General features: G+C 37.6%; 1 protein-coding gene across 2 annotated transcripts; it reads left to right on the top strand.

The window, feature by feature from the left end:
- The first annotated feature begins 684 nt into the window (after positions 1–684).
- Positions 685–23,143, top strand: LOC149042740 (tauropine dehydrogenase-like). 2 transcript variants are annotated; one of them, XM_089213474.1, is made up of 6 exons: positions 16,246–16,315; positions 16,710–16,711; positions 18,250–18,322; positions 20,063–20,361; positions 20,675–21,199; positions 22,760–23,143. In XM_089213474.1, exons 1-6 carry the CDS (start codon positions 16,261–16,263, stop codon positions 22,847–22,849), a joined length of 1,044 nt encoding a protein of 347 aa, XP_089069600.1. In that variant the 5' UTR covers positions 16,246–16,260; the 3' UTR covers positions 22,850–23,143. The 2 variants fall into 2 exon arrangements, with proteins under 2 accessions (XP_089069599.1, XP_089069600.1); XM_089213473.1 differs by lacking the exons at positions 16,246–16,315; positions 16,710–16,711 and adding an exon at positions 685–925.
- The last annotated feature ends 159 nt before the right edge of the window (positions 23,144–23,302 follow it).

Below are 23,302 nucleotides of genomic sequence, written 5' to 3'. Positions count from 1 at the left end.
CTAAGGATGATTTTCCCCGGTGCTTTCCCCACTGTATTAAATCGTCTTTCCCAGGCTTTGTTCATAGAATCGAACTCAATCATTTTTAATTCACCTTCTTTCCTGTCTCTGATTCATGTATTTTTCTAAAATTTTATGTGGTCTGTTGTCCTATGTAAACTTCAATAAGGTGTTATCAACCCTTTTGGTGAAATTTTCAGGTATTGATAAAACTGAAGCATTGTCTGTTAGTTTATACAACCCTTAGCGTCTTGGCAATGTCGATTTTCTCAAGCAGAGTCAATTTCCTCTTTTCCCGGGAGTAATTTATTATTTCCATGTCTTTTAGTTTCTTATCAAAATGAAGACTTTTACATTTGCTTCTATCGTGGGAGAAGTGGTTATCTGAAGCACAAACAGAATTTTCTAGCCAGCGAAAGGATGGAAAAAATATATTTTCCAATGGAATCTATTGCGTGTATTGGGCAACCCCCAACGCTTTATCTTTGTGGGATCTTACCACCACCTTGCCATGCCCACAGAGCCAGCCCATATATTTGCTGGGGAAATTTGATCTTTTGCTAAATGATTTGAAAATGTAACTTTTTCAAAAATAGTTGGAGAGTTCTATTTGGATCTTCTTGGATACATGTGGCTCATGAAAGTGAAATAATGACCAAATTACAGTTTCGACAACCACAGAAAGACTCTGCAAATAACTGTATTTCAAATTTGTTTTAATCAGTGGTCTTATATTGTTGGACTGTTGGGGGAAACTAGCTCGAATACAAAGCGTAAACGGGAGGCACTAGGAGTTTGAGCATTTCACTGAAAGCGAGGTAGCCGACTACAACAGTGTGGTAAAACATCACGTGCACTGATACTCGGAGCTCAGAAAATTATGGAGGACAAAACAACCGACATAACGCGACCAATCTCAGGAAATGTAAGTAATTTAAATAGCTGTAAGACTAGAAAACTTTATTTATGTTTCTCGGCAAGTTAAAGTTATTTTGCAGGGTGATATTGAATATCTCACGGGCATTTATAATTTTGCGAGAATTCTAAAAGCACATAAAATCTAGCTGTTAATGTTGAATGAGTTTTTATTTTCAGTATTTTGTGTACGTTTTTTTCTTCTGTTTGAAAGAAGTGGCTCGAGATGATTGAAATTTTTGATAGGAATGAATTTTGCAATTCTCAACTCAAGCAAAAGAACATTATTAATGTAAACGACACTTTTAAATGTCCTACCTTTGAGACTCTAGGTTATGGAATTCTTGGTTATGCGTAGATCAATCTTTTTAATGGTTTTGGAATACGATGATGCACAGACCACACCTTTGAAATATTTCTGCAAGGAAAAGGTTGGATTCAAATACACGTGTCACGGCAAGAACTGAAGGCCTACTCTTGGGCCCTAAGTCGCCGTAACTTTAGGCGACTTTGGGCGATTTAAGACGACTTAAGGCGACTTGAGCAAAATTGGCACAAAAAATATCGCGACTTTAGGCGATTTAAGGCGACTTAAGGCGACATAAGGCGACTTAAGGCGACTTAAGGCGACTTAAAGCGATTTTATTTAACTGAAGCAGTAAAACCAAAGTTAGCAAAAGTCTTTCCATAAACTTTAAAAATGTCTACAGACTCACTTGCAATAAACACAACAGTCATTTCGGTTACTTTGGTATGCTCATAAGTCACCATAGTCTAAAATGTCCATATTTCAAATCAATTTAGCTAAAAATACTTAGACAGAATTACCACAATAGTTGTTGTAAAATTATACAGTCAAAGCTTGTTAATAAATAGCCAAGAAAACATCATGGGTTATATGCCCAATATCAAGCAAACTGATCATGAAGCGGTTGTTCACAGTTCCTTCAAATCTCTGAACTTTGTCAGGCTTTTTGGTAATGAAATAAAATTCCAGGCCATCGAGGAAGTTGGATGACTTGGACGCCATCATTAGCAGATACCAAAACACTCAATATTGGCGAATGGAACCAACGCGTTATAGTTAGCGCTGCAATTTAACAGATCATTTAAGCGATCTGTTGTCCGAGGTCAATTATAGCTCAAACAGTTAATAAATTGATAGACAGCATTGAAAAACTTTTTCCATTAGCCGCAATCTGCATCGCGTGGGTAAATGACATCCGTTCTGTTATCACAAATTTAGAGATCAACAACGACATGCAAGAGCTTGTAAGTTTATTCCTATGTTTTTATTATTTTTTAAATCATCTCATTTGCAGCCAAGTTATGTTAAACTTGTGGGAAGAAGTGTCGAGAAAAAAAGAGTGAGATACAGAAACATAAATAATTGATAATAATTGTTTCCATCATTTTATTGACTTCAAATTCAATAAGTGAATTTGACATTTACCTGGTACATTAACTTTCATGCAGCAAACAAAGCTCATCTTTTCAGTTACTGTCTTATCATTAAGCTTGATGAGGAGGATTAGAGAAAAATTAAGACATGAATAGCAGATGTTACAGAACTAGTGCATTTGACCACTGCGGAGTGTGTATGCAGACATAATTATAGAGCAGTTGGTAAACTTGGTAACACAATTAATTTGAAGATATTTAATTACAACATAGTAGGTCTTGAAGATTTTGACAACTGCTGTGCCACTATACCATCTAACTGACACAAATATTTATTAAATGTTTTATTTGAATATGCCCAAGTATGAAGACATGATCAGTCAGTCAAATGTACATGTTGGGAGGCAGTGTTATGCTTTTTCAAAGGTTTAATATTTCTTGTTTATGTCTATATTCCTATACTATAATATAAGTTAAGTCACAAATTTACAAATGTATTGCCATAAACATTAATTATTCAGAGTTAGGTAACCAGTAACTGTTAAGTTCACATTTAGAATTAATTCTTCCAAGTTGTGATGGGCATTTAAAGATGACTGAAGTTTCATTAACATTAAACTCCTCAATATTGTGCTGATTCAGAATGACATTCTTTTGGTTATTAAGAATGTCCTGTTTTTTGTGAAGGCTGATAAATTGTAGCTTCATTCAGTCAGTTCAAAGGAAACAAAGGTTTTCTAGATCAGACATTAAGAACAAGTCTCTGTAAGAATCAAACATCTTGGGAAATGAAAATTTTCAACACCCCTTCAAATTTTGCATGCGCTCAGGGAGGATGCACAAAAATACTCTTTTTAAAGGGCGCAGCGCTCTTGTTGCCATGGTAACAACGGCTGCTTGTTCAAGGCCTGGGGCCTCATTTTCATACAAAAACGTCGCAAAAAAAGAGTAAAATGTTTATTTCTCTATCTCAAGCTAAATACAACATTACAAATTGGCACTTCTACCATACATAGTAACATCATTCATCTTCACATTGATACAGTCAATTTTCCCTGGGAGTGAAGTTGAACACACTAACAGATTATTCATTTCGGTACAGTTCCGGTCATCTTTGTTGTCGGGTAGAACAGGGAAAACGTTTATCTGAATTTCTCCAAAAGTACACCGATTCTGGAACTGAAACTAACCACATAGCTGGTTTTAACATTCTAGATTTTAAAAATGTTAAAATCTCTGCGGGCCTGCCTCTACTTTCCATAGGAGCAATTCGCGAACGAAGCTCAAAAATCAGATATTGCATAATTTGGCGATGTTTACATCGAATGTTCTCGACAACAAATGTTTTAGAAAAATGAAACATGTAAAGCTTTGAAAGAATGTCATCTTATGAGCAATATCCCGAAGAGAAATTTCGTCTCTGCTTGTCATCTTTTTAAAAAAATTGATCAACCTTCATGCTCGAACGTTATATTGGCTTTGAACCTTGAGATTTATTTCCCTTGACAATAAAATGCTATAGAAAGTGCTTACAAAATTACAAAGGAACTATTTTTGGTGTCGCTTGGACCGAGAAATACATGTTTGAAATAATTAATGCTGTCACTGATGAACCAAAGGGCACAATCTTCTCAGTTATTAGATTGATAATCTCCACAGACTAACGTTATTAGACCGAACGATCTCCTGTTTCTTCCTGGTGAGCCGGCCACCTCAGGGGAAAATTAGAGAGACCTTTGTCTTCCTCTCGTGTAAATCACTGGGAGATTGCACTATATTCATCTTTCTTTAAGCTTGTAAAAGATATCCGGGAGAAAAGTATGGAAAATAATGGTGATGAAATCGCTGTTCTTTTTCCTGAAGGTCCTGAAGCAATCCAGATTACATATTAACCATGGGGAGTTTCGTTCAAGTTACGAGTTGCAATTTGCGTGTGGATAATAAGTTGTTTGAAAGGTGGAATTATGACATTATGATTTCATTCAATCTTTTATTTCGAACTTTGTTATGATATTTTCTCTAACAAGACTTAGAAGGAAACATTGATTGACTCGATTGCACTGCAGCGGTGATAAGTCTCTCCTCGTCATATCTTATGCAAATTTTCTAACAGTTTTCTGACAGTTTTCAGATGATTCGAATTATCTTACTTCCTGTCACAAGGAAATGATAACTGCCCGAATCTGCTCTTTGTAGGGAGATGCCTATGTGGTTCAAATTGCTATTGTTACAACTGGGTTTTACATGTATTACTGCCGCTGACAGGTTACGATTGATACTCTCAGCTCTGTGTTTACGAGCGTTAATCGGGGTTTTCCTCTTTTTTTTTCGGTTGTTTTTACTTCAGAGTGCGCGGAAATCTGCTGACATATACGAAAAATATCAATTTCTCGTCTTTTTTGGAGCGACCGATAGAAACTTCACGGAGAAATACGGTGTCACGCCATCGTGATAACGTACATGTTTATGACAAATGACCGTTGTGAAGATAGTTTCATGTCGATCAGCCGACTTCAACATGTTTCAAATGACATACAAGTATCACAGTGTATCTTCAGGGGACTTCAGATCGCTCAAATTCCCATGAAAGAAGGTGCAGCACTCGGAATCTGGATGATATGCACACGATTTGTGGTATATGTTTGTAGTTACGTCGAGTAGTCCTCCATGAAGGTTGATCAATTTTTTTTTTAAAAGATGACAAGCATAGGCGAGATTTCTCTTCGGGATATTGCTCATAAGATGACATTATTTCAAAGCTTTACATGTTTCATTTTTCTGAAACATTTGTTGTCGAGAACATTCGATGTAAACATCGCCAAATTATGCAATATCTGATTTTTGAGCTTCGTTCGCGAATTGCTCCTATGGAAAGTAGAGGCAGGCCCGCAGAGATTTTAACATTTTTAAAATCTAGAATGTTATAACCAGCTATGTGGTTAGTTTCAGTTCTAGAATCGGTGTACTTTTGGAGAAATTCAGATAAACGTTTTCCCTGTTCTACCCGACAACAAAGATGACCGGAACTGTACCGAAATGAATAATCTGTTAGTGTGTTCAACTTCACTCCCAGGGAAAATCGACTGTATCAATGTGAAGATGAATGGTGTTACTATGTATGGTAGAAGCGCCAATTTGTAATGTTGTATTTAGCTTGAGATAGAGAAATAAACATTTTACTCTTTTTTTGCGACGTTTTTGTATGAAAATGAGGCCCCAGGCCTCGAACAAGCAGCCGTTGTTACCATGGCAACAAGAACGCTGCGCCCTTTAAAAAGAGCATTTTTGTGCATCCTCCCTGAGCGCCTAACTGCATGCAAAATTTGAAGGGGGGTTGAAAATTTTCATTTCCCAAGATGTTTGATTCTTACAGAGACTTGTTCTTAATGTCTGATCTAGAAAACCTTTGTTTCCTTTGAACTGACTGAATGAAGCTACAATGTATTAGCCTCCACAAAAAACAGGACATTCTTAATAACCAAAAGAATGTCATTCTGAATCAGCACTCAATATTTCAGATCACCCATTTTAAACTTTCAGAGTGAATTATTTTGAAGCTTTTTGATCATTTTTTTTGGGACAGATAAATTAGTTATTTCTCTGTACACTTGTCAGCAGGCTTCCCTGCATGTTGTTCTTGTGTGCACTTTAGTGGACAAAACTAAGTTGAGTGATCAAATATGACTGGTGGCCATATTTGCAGGCTAGCCTGCATGTTGTTCTTGTGTGTACTTTAGTGCATTGTCTGCATGTTGGAATTACCCATGCCAGCGCAGGGGCTAGACAGGTGTATGACTATTTTCACAAGGGGTTTCCATGTATATGGAAGCCATTGCCATCCTCACAATGATTCATATGCAGGGTTACCTCCCCCCAACCAGTACCCATATTTAAATCCGGAATAGGTGAGACACTTTGAAGCTTACAGTATCTTTCCCAAGAACAAGATGCATTGCTCTAACACCAAAGACCACAACTGGACTGCTTAATGTCGAATCCAGCACACAACCATTCAGCCACCATGCCTTCTCCTTTGATCCTTATGATTGGAATGGGGTGGATAGGGTCAACTGAGAAGGCTGGAGCCCTTATAACATTGTGTAACCAATAGCAACCTAAGGGAACTTAAGGCGACTTAAGGTGACTTTAGGTGACTTTAGGCGACTTTAGGCAACTTAAGGCGACTTAAGGCGACTTAAGGTCTCAGAATAGGCCTAACTGAAAACATAATGCGCTAGTGGTTATAACTCAGCAATCACAATAGGAGAGCCCAATGAATATCTAATACAAATGTCGAACTAATAAGATACTTCGAAAAAAAAACAATCAGAAGCACCAGCAAACATCGGGTCAATTGGGTCAAAATCGGAATTCTTCTGTTGCTTACCATCACTCGTCTCGATTATAACATTTCTCCTGTAGGAGAAACAAATGGCTGTGTCATCAAAGTGAAATATGGACCAGAAATTGAAAGGCTTTGATAAAATTTGTAGATTTAGGAAGTTTTATGCCTTTATTACATCAATTTTGAAAACACTGGTAATTCATGCAATCTGATTAACTCTCATTGGAGCAATTTATTCATGAATTGCACCATTTTTTTGCTCTAAATCGCATCTTTTTCCCATCAGCTAAAACGAACCCTTTACTAAAACACAAAAACTAATTAGATTTCAAGTCTTGTTTAATGTAACCGATCAAATTATAATTAGGTGAAAATAAAAGACAGCTTTTACAGCTATTTTACAAACCAGCTAAGTATAAAACATTTGTACAGACTAATAATCCTGTATTTGAGCGACTGAAATTTGCGATTTTAAAATGGATGTAATCAAGTTATGGGCTCCTGATGTAATAAAGTGGTAAGTGAACTGAGTGCAGACCAATTCTGGTCCGTAATTATATCCATATTGAAATCACTGGTAATCTTTGCAATCTGATTGGCTCTCATTGGTGCGATTATTTCACGAATCGCACCATTTTTTTCTCTTAATCTCATTTTTTTCTCAGCCAATATGAAAACTTTATTAAAAGCAAACAATTAGATTTCAAGGCTTTGTTTGAGTATAACTTTTGAAGCTTTCTACAGACCAGCTCTTTACTGGTTCAATGAAATATTTGCACAGACTAAAAATCCTGTATACGAGCGACGGAAATTTCCAATGCAGTGCAATTTTGATCTGAAATCATATTTGTGAATTCAAATCAAACACTCGCTGCGCGCTCTTTCGATTTTGAAATAACTCGTATGATTTCAGACTAAATAGCTCTCCACTCAGTTCAATTACCATTATAATGAGATACATGAAAAAACTACCCAGTTCTGATTGGTTAAGATAAATGCAGTTTTCAGGTGATTCAATGCAGAAGAAGGTTAATTCAGGGCAAAGAAGTAACAAAAACCAGACTGAACAATTCCTTGAACTGTTTAGCCGAACTTTGATCTTTTTTGCGCCTAAAAGATATGAAAATGGCATTGTATATTTTTGTTTTGATAGAACGCGGTTGTTTCAACCGAACGCACAATGTCACTCGCAGGGTTTGAATAAATCATTTTTGCAGCGCGCGCTTTGCTTCTGTATAATTATAATAAGCAATCTCGTAGTTTTCACGTATATTATTAATACGTAATCACATGGTTTTTCTGGTGCAATTTGGAATAAATAAGCACTTGTAAATTTTTTCAAGGATCACAAATTGCACTCACCCTACAGGCTCGTGCAATTTTGTCAGTCTTTGAAAAAATTTACTTATGCTTCTTTATTCCAAATTGCACTCAAAATCATGTGATTACCTATACTAAATCACACTTGTGATTTCAAATCAGAATCGGGCTGCGCGCTCGTTCAATTATGAAATCACTTGTATGATTTTATACCAAATAATATAAATGAAAAAATTACGCGCGTTTGATTGGCTGAAATCTAAAGCAATTTTCATGTAATAAAGTACATGAAAAAATGACGCGCGTCTGATTGGCTGAAAAATTGCACTCACCCTACGGGCTCGTGCAATTGTGTTGTCTTTGAAAAATTTACCCGTGCTTATTAACACCAAAGCTCACTCGAAATCATGTCATTATCTATACAAATGTCACTCCACTCAGTTCAATTATTATTATTTATCACTTAGTGGAAGATTTTATTGTTCTAACAATTTTCAAAAAATTTAAGACACGAGGATAAAAGCTGCTGGATGACTTTTTTTTCAATCCTGAACACATGACTTTTTTTAGTTTTAAAACTTTCAAATTTTCCCATTTTAAAGAACTCAATTACTTTTTTTATTAATGTCAGCATATAGAATGGTATGTTGCTCGCATCAATAAGATCACAGCATTGGGGTAAAACAAATATTTGCAATAAAGTTCTGGTACCAACAAGACCACAGCATCGTCCTGAAAAGATATTTACAGTATGTTGCTCGTACCAATAAGATCACGACATTGTCTTAAGACAGATATTTGCAGTATGTAGCTCGCACCAAAAAGACTCTGCTGTCACGCAAAAACATTTCAAGATCATCGTTTCGACTCGTTACTATGTTAACCCTTATCATACTGACTTTGAGTTCAGGTTACAATCCCTTAAACTGACTTTATTTTTAGAAAAGCACTCATGCACGACAGTTGATCCTTTCAACAGCATTGAAAGCTTTACTTTTCATCAAATCCCAACAACCTATATATCAAATTAAAGCTTAATAAATTTCCTTTCTGATTATTCTATTATAATAAATTTTGAACCTAAGTTGCTTTTAAAATTTAGCTATGAAATCATGTTTTTGACAAAAGTCATACATTAACAAATAACACATCATATTAATTTCTTCCAAAAATTATCTGTACAAGCCTAAAATGGCAACCAGAGTTAAGCCCTAGTCCAACAACTTGATAAAACAATTCCTGTGACTGTGAGAGCATTTTTTTTCTCAAAATAGTAGCAAAATTGCATATTTGTCTAGTCAACACATAATCAAATTAGGAATTTATTTACATTTTTTGGTTTTGAATTAGTTCAAAACAGTCAGCTCAGTTGTATGGGTCTAATTGGTCTAAATTTATCTATTTCTGCGTTTGAATTGACTTCAAAACCAAACAAAACCAAAAAAAGATGAATAATGGCTATGATCAGTTAATCAATTGGTTTCAGCATCCACATTGTCATTATTGGCATCATGTCTTCGAATGTAAGCAGCAACATAGTCCTCAACAGTGTGGTACAACTGGAAGCAGTCTTGCATACAGAGTGCTACTTTACAGACACTGCACTGAAAGCTAGACTCCTTCCCTGGCCTCTTCCTTTTATCTCCTGTCCTTTTCAGAATCTTCTTTTGGGCAGGAAAGCAAACCACACATGCCCGAGTGATGTTGGACTTCTTCCCAGTACCCAGTATTTTCTCTGGGAAGTGACCTCCAACTTGGAGGCGGGTTAAGCCTTCAGCTGACCTCCTTGGGCGGCCTCTTGGAGTGAGAGAATGGGAGATGCCAGAATTCCTAACAAGCTCCTTCACAAGCTCCCTTCGAAAGGTCCTTTGCAGTACAGGTGACTGGGTTCTAAGTTTGTAGAGGATGTAAGCATTCAGGATGCTTAAGGAAAACAGATGGAAGAACACTTTCTTCCACCATTTCATGGTGCGTCGCCTGAAGCAGGAATAGGCCACCATCTGATCACACCTGTCAACTGCTCCCATGAACTTGTTGTAGTCATGTACAATCTCGGGTTTAGTGATTGGGCGCCCAGTTCCAGGGTGATTTCGGCCAACTTCTACATCTGCAATGGAGTGAACAGATGACAGCATCTGGAAAACTCTGCGGTCCTTAAATTTAACAGCCAGCAAAGTTCTATTGTTCATAACAAACTTGTCACCTTTTTTTTTCACTTGTGGCCTTTTAAATTCCTGGGGAATACCTTTCCTGTAGCAGGCTGTTCCACAGGCCCCAGTGTTCTGCCTATAGAGCTCAGCAAATAAAGTAGGTGATGTGTAGTAGTTGTCAACATACAAACACCTACCCACATTCAAATAAGGTTGCATGAGCCTCATGACTAAGTCATATGTTTTGCCTTTAGCACTGGGTGGTTCTTGGTTTACACCAGTGTAAATTTCAAACCTACAACAATAGCCATTACTTGAGTCACACAAATGGTATGACTTTACACCATACTTATCTGGCTTGTCTGGATTGTACACTTTGAAGTGCACTTTTCCTCTGAATGGAATCATTCCCTCATCTATGCAGATATTTTTGCCTGGCTTCCAGACATCTGAAAAATTCCTAGTGACAACACTGTATATAGTGCCAAGCTTGTTTACTGGGTTATACCCTTCCTGTCCTCGAGGAATATAATTATCATTATTGCACAAGTGAAAAAATGTTAAAATGTTCATAAATTTGTCTCTTGACATAATTTGAGGGAAAAAGGGAGTAGATAAAACCTCGTCGGTGGACCAGTAATCCTGGATATTCTCTTGATTCACCAGGCCCATCGCAGTAATCATGGCAAGAAAAGCTTTCATCTCACCAGATGTCACACCATCCCCAGGCCAATTTCTAAACCTCGAGTGCTGAGGTAAACGATCTCTTCGCTGTAAAGATGCGATTGTTTCCCTTGCATATTTATTTGTTTGGGATGCAATCTCATCAAATAGGTTTTCAGGAAAGAGGAGATGAAAGTAGTCAGAGAATGATGGATTGTCAGGAAGCTCCACATTCAACCCTCGATCAGCTGTGAAGTCAAGCCTTCGCGGGATACGATCGCCAAGGACCCAGTTGTCTTCTTCGGTTTCTTCTTCGCTCTCCTCCTCGCCATCACTGTATTCTTCGCTTCTGCCATCTTCTTCTTCGCTGCTTTCAGAATTATCCGTGTTTTCATCAAAATCGCTATCCTCTCCACCAACAACTTCATCGATAGTTCCTTCATCAACAAATATAATATTGGCCGCCATCTTTGTTTATCAGTTTTACCGCGCAACAAAATTAATTTCATGCTAATTAATTCTTTTATTCTACTCGGATCTTCGGAACTCTGTCGGATGCTTAATTTATGTCCCTTTGGTAGGCCCATGACCGTAAACCTACCTAAGCCCGACATATTCCGAACTTCTACGCCAATAAAACAATGATGAATTTAGATATATGAAAATTCACATATTTGCACTGCGGTGGAGAGATGAAATTTCATCTCTCCACCGCAGTGCAAATATGTGAATTTTCATATATCTAAATTCTTCATTCACTTGGATGTTTATTTGTACCCAATTCATTGACCAGCTCCCAGTTGGCTTGTTAGCTCAATTGGTAGAGCGCTGCACCGGTATCGCAGAGGTCATGGGTTCAAATCCCGTACGGGCCTGAATTTTTTTCAGGTCCTATTTACAACTACTAGTTTCAGTAGTGTTCTTAGCTGCGAGGATCTTCTAATTTCAAAACAATGATGTTCGGAAACCCGGAATATTCCGGGACCCGTCCACATGGACGAACACATGCGCCCGGAATATTCCGGGAGCCGCACGATAAGGGTTAAGAGTTTCTTTGGTTCACGTTTGAGACATTAAACATGAATATTTGGAATCTTTACAGAGTATCTGCCCGCAATTATCCATTGAGTGGGCAATATAATAAGTTTTGGATTTTTTTCCTATAACACAGCAATTATCTTTGTAACTTCTTGGCGCCATTGTCTTCATCGATCAAACACATACTCTTGTAAGTTCATTCCGTTTTTAAAAAACAAATAACACAAGCATATAAATCTGTTGATGAAATCAACGTTTTAATGCTTTACCGTTATACTGCCTTACGAAGGCTAAGATAAAGTACCAGCTGAGGTAGCAGAACAAAGATCACAGCAGTTGGTTATGTTTGCACCAATCAGTGTCTGGGTATTGTCCCTCCTAAAATTGTCAATCATGTCAGGGAATTAGGGTGCCAAAAAATGTTGCAATGGAATGAACCCAAAGTCGACACTCACTACGAATGCATTAAACAAAGAACTGTGTTCTCATTCACCCAGTTAAATAGTTCATGCCCTTCGTCGATAGTTGTACCCAATGGTAGATTTCTATTTCTCTTAAAGCAATTGAAGTACATTTTGCATATGGTATCAACTCACAGTTAACTTCATTATTACCCACGCACTTCCCGTAGGGGGTCTGTTTTGAAATTCTAGTCTCGTTCCTTTTTTCCATTTTTACGTTCATTGGCAAATCGCAGTAATGTCCTTAACACGCACGCGAGAACTTGTCTACGTGTAAAAAGCCACATGTACTGGCGCAGAAATTGACGTTTCGGCGACTAAAAGTAAGCACCTATCGATAATATATCAAAGCTATCTAATACTGATCTAAACAATCATCCATGTAAGTCTCGTCCCACATTTGCGCGTGATCGAGAGCCAAGCAGAATACCGATAAGAACTTTGAAGTCCCTAATGAACAAGAGCAGTGAGGTTAAGACAAATGGTGGTCATCTACAGTGTACTGTCAAAGTTAGAAAACAAAATAAGACGACTTTTTTGTTTAATTGTTGTGGAACAATTCGTCAGAGTATAAGAAAGATGAATTATCGGGCTGGTCGATATTTAAAAATGTTTTGTTGTAACAAACTGAAGTGTCTTGAGACCAATGTAGCAAATTACTGCAGATGTAAATTAAATGGAAACATGGAAAAAAATCGTGGTCCTATAATTGTTATTGACCCTAACAAAACAAGAGCAGCTCCTTATAGCCAAGGCGGTGAGTTGGTATTCGGTCAAAATGCAAGACAATAATGTGTTGCAATGAGTTTGTGCTCTTTGGTTTACAATTTCACTCAAGGAATTAGTTCCACAAGTGATGAATTAAATAAGACTGTATTGAACTCAATAGGTAATTAAAGTTAATCCTCTCGAAAATCAATATTATGTTGTCGAAGACAAAAAAATACTTCTCCTCTTAGTATTTATGTGATAAAGAATATGGTTTAAGATAAAACTTTCAGTTGAAGTCATTAAAAGTTCTGTAACCAGCTCAAGATGTCTGCTCTCTAGTATGACAAGTTAAGTTGGCAATACACAAACCAGTGATGCCGGAAATAAAACGAAACTTAATTTCCAAAACTTCATTTTATTGATGAAATTAAATTTCCAATTTCCCCTGATTTCCCTTTAATTTTTTTCCTTTTCTATCAGGAGTGTTATTCCCTCGGTCTATTTCCTACCTTCTTACTTTTATTTACTTCCCCGTCTACATGAATAATACAAGCTTGCTCGAGACCCTATTTGAAGGATGTCTCCCTTTGGCCTCTTTTGTATTGAGCACTGCTCTCAGTCTGCATGAAAAATGACTTACGGCCGATGTTCACCCAGCGCGGCCCTTACCCTTGGATAAGAGGAGATATACTTTGTGTCAGAAAAACTTCTTTTATCAATAGGCTTTTGCAGAGATTATAAATTAAACACTTCCTCCTACTGTGAAGTAATTAATTGTAAACCGTGTGCTTCATAAACTAAGAATACGTAAATGAGTTATTTCCATAAATACGATGAGAATTGATCGTCAATTATTTTTATTTCTGCTAGAGTATCGTTTCAGGTACTGCCAGGCATTTGTAAATATCTGAGTAGTTTGGGGAGCCAATTCGGAAATGAGAAAAAGGGTAGATTGGAAGAAAAATCACCAAACCAAATATTTAATTAGCAACACAACGAAAATATTTCCCAAGTTTTATGATAAAGGTGTATCTATCCGTTCATGATACTTCGCAGGAATGTGCGAAAGATAGACAAGGAAAGTATTATCAAGGGCGTCACTCTAAACTGTATGGGAGCTCTTAGGGACATCAATAATTTATCAGTTTTTTAAAAGCATAAGTTGTTACTTGACAGAAAGACTTGATGTCACCTTGCCTCAGTCTTTACAGGAATCATATTCTTGCAACAGCTGCATCGCCTTGCACGAAAAGAGCCTCAAATCAACTTTTCTTTTGGTTTTCTTAAGAGTGAAACAGCTGTCAATCAAACTTGAAATGTGTTGAGTTTCAGTTTCATTCAATTGATGCTATAATCGAAATAGATCATTACGAAAAATGTTCAGTTTTTTTTTTCCCTAATTTATATCTACTTTAGAACAACGATTGAAAAAATTAAAAATGGAGTTATATGTGACAGTCTTCGAGTGGTTGTCAAAACTATAATTTGGAGGTAAAACGTTTTTGGTGATTCTTTCACGTTCATGAGCTATCTCAGAAGATCCAAATAGAGCTCTCTCGAAAGGTACATTTTTCAATCATTCGGCAAAAAGTGAGGTTTTCACCGGACAACATACGAGCAGGCTCTGGGAATAGGAATCATGACACATATCGTGGCAAGATCCTGCAAAGTTACAATGGTGCTTTTAGCGTGGGCTTCTTGGTAGCAAGCTTCTAAGGCTCGTCACGCACTCGTTCTAGTTCCACAAACGTTCATGGGAGGAAATGATTGCGTGACGAGGCTAGGAAAGCCTCGAGGACAATTCGTTTGCAAGTGAAGCCTTCAATGAAGAAGGATCAAACATAGGCAAAACCACAGAAGAATTGCGTAGGTGTGCAATGAAATGAATTAAGTGGCATTTGTTTTCTTTCCTAAATTGGTTAAATTTCGGCAAGTTTTGGCTCATCGAAATGTCTTGCATTCATTTTTGACCTAGAAGATGAGATGAAGAAATGACAAACGACTGTGTTTATTAAGGGAAATTACTAGTGGTAGAGGTTGAAAAAATTGAAAGCTGAGCAAAAATTTGAGCTGTTCTTTTACGGAGTGTGAAGCGGGTGCTTTATTTTTGTCCCTTATTTCGAAGACTATCAGGTAAGGGTTCATTGTCGAAAAAAAAATCATCGACTCTTTCTGTACTTCATTAACCACTATAAGATTTTAAAATCAAACCATGCTAAAGAATACATTGGATGTTTCTTAAGATCGTGAAGCAACAAAGAATTACAATGGAAGCCGCCTTTGGGCGACCCTGACAGCCGGAATGGCGGAATGACGGAATAGTGGAAAATAACCTTTACTCATAGAAGTCTCATAAGAAAACCAAAGGTTGAGGCTGGATGGTTAAAAGTAGCTCTTATTCGGTCATTTTAAACACATGGTACCTGGTCTCTCCTAAATATAATGCTCCATGAACTTCGCTTAATCGTTGCATGCTTTAGTAGATGACAAAAAGACGCTAACCTATAGAACAGCCTCATCCTTTGGCATTTTTCGATTAGAGGCGCACGGAGAGCGGGCAGACCGAGTTATACGCGGAAGAGGAGGAGAGGTAAAGTTTGTTCCCCGCTCGTCCTCCTGTGTGTGATTTACCCTTCAGAAGCGGTCACCTCGCTCAAGCCTCTGCTCACTTGAAAATATCCAAAAAATAGCGGCAGTTTTCCACGCTAAACGGACACTGCCTGGAATGTCCACGAAGGCACAATTTGTCACTTAGAATTGGTTATTCCCCAATTCCCTACGTCTCGTGTTTCTCCCCACACTTCTTTCGTGTTCTAGCCGCTTCCTACGTGCTTTACAACAGAAGAGAGAACAGTCAAGGCTTCTCTACTTGTTAAATTTCATTCAAACTGAGATTTACTCTGTACTATCGTTCGTGTCTCTGATTGGTCGAACGATTTTAAGTCGTAATGAAGCACTTTAAGTCGTTCGCTTTCAATCTTTGGAATGTATCGGTCAATAAGGAAAAATCGCAGTATGTACCGTACCATGGAAAGTGTTTCAAAGATTTTTATTCACTTGTTTCACTCACTCGTTCGCTGCGCTCACTTCTTGGTTTTTTTCGTTGCATCGCAACTCTTGAACAAAATTCGAAATCTCTTGTGTCTGCACGGTAGGACAGACGCAACTTCCGGACAAATTCCAAGTATTTTACCGGAAGTGAAATAATCGTCAATCAGGTTCATGGAAGTCAAGCGGGAGATTGAGTTGAGAAATCATGGCGGACGAAGGAGAGAACAGAACAACCGACAGAAAGAAACAAATCTCAGGACGTTTATGTGATTCAAATAGCTTTAAGATGAGAAAACTGTCGGTTAATTTCTGGTGAACAGCCCCTTAAGCTATTTTTCGGAAAGATATTGAAGATCTCACGAGCATTTGGGAAATTTTTAAACGCGCCTCAAATGTAACAAGCTTTTGAAGAAGTCATTTCTATTTTCCAGGCTTCGTATTTCTGTTTTTTTGCCCAAAAATTTAAATTTGCCGCTCGAGATGACCAAGATTTACGCTAGGAACCAGTTCTTGCGATTTCTGCACAAGCAACCGAACATTTCGAGATCAAAGGAAATTTCATAATTGAATTATTAATACAAATTTCAGTTCACCTAATTGGGGAAGTTTTCATTTGACGAAGGGCAGCATATTGTCACATCTTTTTATTCTGAGGGGTTCTCTTATTATAATTTGGGTTACAATCCACAAGTAAAACTATCAGCTAGAAGTTGGCTCTATAAGGGACTTACCTAATTTTCAATCATGATAAATGACAAAAATGACGGACAACCAGACTCGCCACTATATCATGACACTGTCTTGATCTTCTTCTTCAGTTTTCACTATGGGACTAGAACAGTGTGTGCACATATACTTAAACAACAAAACTAGAGATAAATCAGGCCAATTTGGATTGACAACCTAAAAGTTGTCAAGGCATTACAGGCAATTATAAGGTCATTGTGATAGGTACCTCAATCATCGCTATCAGATCTCCATGAAAGATGTAAGAAATGAAATGAATTGTGGAAACATCATGTTTATTGATAACTGTAACCAATGAAATTGAAAGATATATATTTTATCTGAGTATATTCTAGCATATAGTGTAATTTCACAGTAAACTTAATTATTAATTCATGATGTTGTGATGAAAGCATTTATATATTCAGTGAGAAATGTTTTAGGCATGATATGACTGTTAATTTGTTAATTTATTCACTGGTTTATTTGTTGCTTGATAATTGGACTTGGCTTAGTATTGAGACTAATGTTGTTTCAGTGATAATGATATGCAGAGTTAAAATAGACATACAAATGCAAACAATATCATAAGGCCTATACAAGTGAATAACATTCAAGAATAAACTTTGAAATAATATTTTTTACACAGTTGAAAGAAAAGGTTATTTTGGGACAAGATTTGGGCAGTTAAACACAGTTTTGTTCACAACTGGTGCTAAATCCCAGTAACAGGAAACAGCTTAATTTATTTGTCGAGATAGAACAAATGAACATGTGGAGTAACTCCTTATTTCTTATTAGGATCAGGAGGATGCTGTTTTTAAATTGAAATGGCATCGTCATTATTAAAAAAGAAAACAAACAAACAAACAAATGGGAATTTGTTTAGCAAATCTTATTTGATTCATGAATTCTGTGTTTGTGTGCAGAAATGCTGTCCAAGTATGCAGCAACACATGTAGAAATCTAACTTTTATAATCTGGCTTTGAATAGCTTTGCTTATACATGATCAAATATGCCCCAGCTAAAACTGGGGAATATCTGAGGATATACCCTAAGTGATATTCTCCAAGTTTTCAACCTTACACCTGCTTTGATAAAATTAGCATTTGTTAAAAATTTAATTCAAGATGAGAGAGTGTTAAGCAGTTGTTACAAAGGAAGGAATGTTTTTCTTTTTTGCTTCAGTCATACCAGTGAACACCAAGAAGTAAACATCCCACAAAGCAAAAACTAAGGTGTTTTTAAGATTTTTAAGGATAAAAAACATAATAGCCTCCATTTGGCACTAAAACATCCTTCTTTATCTCTTCATAGACATTACCTGTTTCTTGAAGGTTTCAGTTTTCCTCAAGCTTTGCTCTCAGAAAACTGTTTGTATCTCGAACAGGTGATGTCCACAGCTTGGTTTATACTTTGCTTGGTTTTAGCAAAAAGTTAAAAGTACTGTCCCCCTTGTTTTGCAAGGACCGAGCTTCCCAGACGACCTCGTCAACCAGTCAAGGGGATCCAGCAGGAAACCCTCCTCCAACCAATGGGGGTAAGTTAAAGCAGTTAATGGTTTTGTTCCTGTACAATATAAATTATCTGCTTTCTACAGCCTAAAGCAACTAAGGATACTGTTACTCCTCGAGACTGGGGATGCTGGTCTACTGTGTTCGTTTCCGTATAATTTCTTCTGTGTTTTTGTGTCTACTGTTTTAGTGCAGAGCGCGTAATTAAGTCGGTTATCACTTGGTAATCAATCAATCTGATGAGTGCACGATCAAATTTATTGATAGCCGATTTCGAGAATTTTCGTTTGCATTCGGTGTTCATCCGACCGATCTTCGTTCCCGTGGTGTTCAATAGATGATGGAGAAATATGGTCCCCGCGGCCGACTCTCAAAATTTTCAAGTTTGATTTTCCGTTCTTTTCCGATCGAATTTGACGTTCTTGAGATCAAAATTTAAGGGAACCATGCTACAGAATACTTTATTAGGAAATGATGGATATCTAAGTCTGAGACGCGACAGAATACGCTCATCAGTCAAGTCAAAGTCACTTCGATTCACCAGAGCGATGCGAACCGTGGCCGTAAAGTGAAAACCGAATTGTTAGATGTCAAGTCAGGCCTAACAACAATTTGAAGACCCCAAGACCCGGTTAATGTTATTTCCGAATAGAAGTGTTTAATATTGCTGAAGATTTTCTGTCAAATGTACACGTTTCCGATTTTTTCCAGTATGACGGTCCTCAAATGACTTTCTTTCAAGTAAACCACGATCTGAGCGTGGTGAATTCAAATGCATGGGTATCGTCCCCACAGAAGTTCGTACGTTTTTCGCTTCTAATAGCAATTCAAGAACTGCTTTGAATACATTTTTTGTATTGAAATATTTCAGGGTCATTTACAATATTTACAGATTCCAGGAACTGAGAACTCTTCATGCACAGGTTCTTTGTATAATCCTATCCGCTAGCATGTTTGCGCAACTGCGACACAAGATTAGCGATTTTCATCTTTCATAAAACTTTTCTCTTCTTTGAAAATGATTTGAATGGTCTACTTTCATGGAAACGCTTTTTTTTAGAAAAGGTAATTTATTGAAATTTACTGCATATTTGGTTTACTTCCTCGGATAAACACCTGGGCTAAAAGGAGGGAAACTTATTGATGGGGAACCTATTATTCTCCTTTCCTGATCCGCTTTTATTGAAGCTTAAAAAGTATAAATGAAGTGGAAACAGAAACGACATTTGCTGGTATCCTTGCTATTTAAGAAAGTGAGGGAGGAATGGGGGCTGGGGGCTCTAATGTTTAATCTTATGGCCTTGGGTGTGGCGGTTGTTCGGGGGAGGGGCGTTTAATGAGCATGGGTAGTTATTTGAGGAAAAACATAGTGGCATGTGAAACACTCAGGTGCAGAAGTGAAACTCAAAGTTTGTCAGGCACTAAAGGAAGTGGAATAATTTAAAACAGATTAAGCCACGAGAAAATTAGCATTTTCAGGTCAAAGGAATTTAAAGGAACTATTGTCGATGTAGCAGCATATCTGGTAAATCCTATTTCACTGATACTTAGGCTACCTACCAATACAGCAACTATTTAAATAAACCAAAAACAAAAACTTCAGTACAAGCGGTGGAAGCAGCACACTCTACAGGAACGAGGGAATTACCTTTGATTTGCTCATTACAACTAGCTGACATATGCAGGGTTTTTCTTTGTGCCCTTATGCGTTTCCACTCTACTGTTTCATATCTAGTCTTGCAGTGTAGTTGGTCTATTTTTTTCAGGTAATGTCAACTGGGGCTATGTAGCTGCAGTCGCAGGTGGTGCGGTAGCAACTGGTGTTGCAGCAGTGGTAGCTGCTCCGGTGGTCCTTAGTGCTGCTGGTTTCACTGCTGGAGGTGTTGCTGCTGGCTCCGTGGCGGCAGCTGTACAGTCAGCAATTTACGGAGGATTTACAGGGGGTGTTTTTTCGGTTCTGCAGAGTGCAGGGGCTGCTGGCATAGGACTGGCAGGAAATGCTGCCATTGGCGCAACCGGTGCGACTGTTGGGGGAGTTTTATCAGGTTTAGGAGCAGGATTTTACGTATGTATTGATAAAATGTTGTTTGGTATTTTAATTAATTGAAGCAATTTTTGTGCCTACAAACCAACATCCAAATTTAATCTTGAGCTTTTGGGGTAATTTTAAACTCTTTCACGCTTTATTTTTTCAAATTTTAATAGCTGTCAAAAAAAGGAACGTAGAAAATCAATGAGCGCTTTTCGACACTTGTAGGTGGTGTCTTTTTTCCTCGAAATTTGATAAATATTTCTGTCTTTTGTTTCTTTTTTATCAATAAGAATTTGTAAGCAACGAATTATCAATAAGTTTACATCATTTGTAATTCTATTATCAGGGCAGTCGTGTGAAGACCATTAAGTTGTTGATCTGTGGCGAAGGGATTGATGCGCACGCATTTGCTGGCATAGCGTCCTCTCGGAAGGGAATTGAAGTTCGTGTGCTGAGTTTAAATCAAGATGAAGCAGAGCGCTGGAGCTCTGCATTGCAGACCACAAGCGTTGAAGTTGAGGTACAGCGCAGGGGACATGAGCCAATGTCTATCAAATCCAAACCAGCATTAATAACAAAGAACCCAGGTGAAGCCATGCGAGATATCGATTTCGTAGTCTTTGTCTTTCCTGCGTCTGCCCATGAAGATTATCTTAATGCCCTCAGACCTCACATTAAACCTGGAATGACCATAGTTGGTCTACCTGGTGGACCTGGGTTCGAGTTCCAAGTTCGTCATGCACTGGACGAGACTGCGCAGCCGTGTACAATCCTAAATTTCCAGTCGTCTCCTTGGAGATGCCGTATGGTAGAGTTTGGTGTGAAATATGAAGTTCTTCTCACAATGGAAACTCTTTTGGGGACCATGAAGGTTAGTTCTGATACTTATCAGTGATTGCCTGTGGGGGACTTGTTCATCAAACATAATTTGGTCAATATTTTCAAAATGATAATCTTGCAAAATTATAGTCCTGGCGAAATTATAAGAGTTTGTATGGAAATGTTTACGACTGCTCTCAGGAATGAAAAAAAATGCAGTCAAATTCTCAATTGAAATACCTTACCTTACTTTTATAGTGCATTGCTTGTTATTTGACTGCTTATTATGTTGAAAAGAAGCCATTTTATACTGGCGAGTTATCCATTCTGGGTTTACTACTAATACGAGAAGGAGGAGTAGTAAATCTATAAATGGATAATTCGCTAAAATGGCCAGGGGTGTTGCCTTTCATCGCTCGGTGCAGCATGAAAACTGTAAATTTCTCAGGAGGCCGAAAACTCGAGGTTTGTTTTTACGTCAGTTACTTCTGCTTTAACGAATAGTACGTAGACACATTTGTTCAATTTTCATGAAAATTGACAGATTGTTCGTCAGGCACCAAAGTGTGTGACGCCTTTAGGAAATTCGAAATATTTATTTCGTGTCGTCCCGAAGTGTGACGACAACCGAAATATTTACTATAGTTCAACTTCAAAATAGATTTTCTCAGGAACCAATAGGAATATCAAATAAGCCTCACATACATCATACATGGTTAGCCTATCATCTGCTAAGTGATACTATCCAGTTTGTGTTGACGTCCGCAGTAATGTGAAGACTAATAACTCAGTATAGGAAACACCTTGTGCGCGGCTACCAAAATAAAAACTTCCAGAACGGTTGTTATTTTCATAATTTATATTTTATAAGCTTTACAGTGATGTATACTCTTCCACGGCTTCATTAAAAGTAATGCGCGTAGGAAATTTTCTTACGTGGGCTCGCTGTTATGTTGACAGTAACCAACTTGAGGACCCAGCTGATTTCGGCGCAAAACGGGAATTGACTTTTAAAAGCTTGGGAAACCTCGTGCTGTTCACTAAATTAGTTGGGTTGATGAATTCAACTTTTTAAAACGATAGTCTTCGAAGTCATTCTCTCTTCCGATTCAATGGTCTTCAATGGTTCCCTTAAAACAACAGTATCTGATATTGGTAGACAATTAAAAAGTTATTTTAAATAACTTTAACACGCTCCAGTTGCCCTCTAGGCCTGGACAGTGTCCAGGGAAAGTAATGTTTTGTTTTCTGTGACAATCAACGTGGTCTTGTCGGGTCATGTTCACCTAAGGCATCTGTCGAACGAGTATTAGTCGATACTATCGGTCAATATGTCCGCCAAGTGTTGGTCAATATATTGGTTAATACTCAACTGACATATCGACCGAGTATGTTGACATGTCGACTGACATCGGTCGCCTCACGATCGACACGCATGTCTGACGATACTCGGTTGGCACTTAGCTGATACTTTATTGACACTTTTCAGTCAACACTACTGTCACTTGGCGGCTCCTTTTACTGAGTTGCATCTTCTCTACTCAAATATTAACTTAAATTCTCTAACCCTTCGAGACTTTTTAGTTCACATTTTATTTTAATTTCAACACAGAAAGGAAATGTGGAGCCAAGGAACGATCCAGTTTGCATTCTACAGAACCTCCTGGGACCTCTCCCTAAATTGAATGTCTCAGTCATTTGACTGAGTTGACTGATGTTGTTTTGAGATTGAATTTCGTTATGTGGCCTTCGACATTCAGTTAAGACTCGTTGCAAATTAATTTAAATTATTTAAGGTTTTGGGTCGATTGATCATAAGAGATTGTATTGAACTCGTCAGGTAATCAGTAAAGTTAATCTCCTCGAAAATCAAAATTATGTTGTCGAAGACGAAAAGTATTTCTCTTCTTGGTATTTATTGCGATAGAATATGGTTAAGGATAAAATGTTCAGTTGATGCCGTTCAGTAATGACAATAAAATTTGTTTTGAAACCATCTCAAGATGTCTGTTCTCTAGTATGACCAGTTGAGTTTGCAATACACAAACCAGAAATGCCAGAAATGAAAGAAAACTTAATTTCATTTTCTATTATGAGTGTAATTCCCCCAGTGTGTTTCCTCACTTATTAAATTTGTTATTTCCGCCATTGGAAA

Source organism: Pocillopora damicornis, chromosome 7 (genome assembly GCF_964200805.1).
Source record: "Pocillopora damicornis chromosome 7, jaPocDami1.2, whole genome shotgun sequence".
Lineage (NCBI taxonomy): Eukaryota > Metazoa > Cnidaria > Anthozoa > Scleractinia > Pocilloporidae > Pocillopora > Pocillopora damicornis.
The sequence above is the reverse complement of the archived record's forward strand: the minus strand, read 5'-3'. Positions and strand labels throughout refer to the sequence as shown.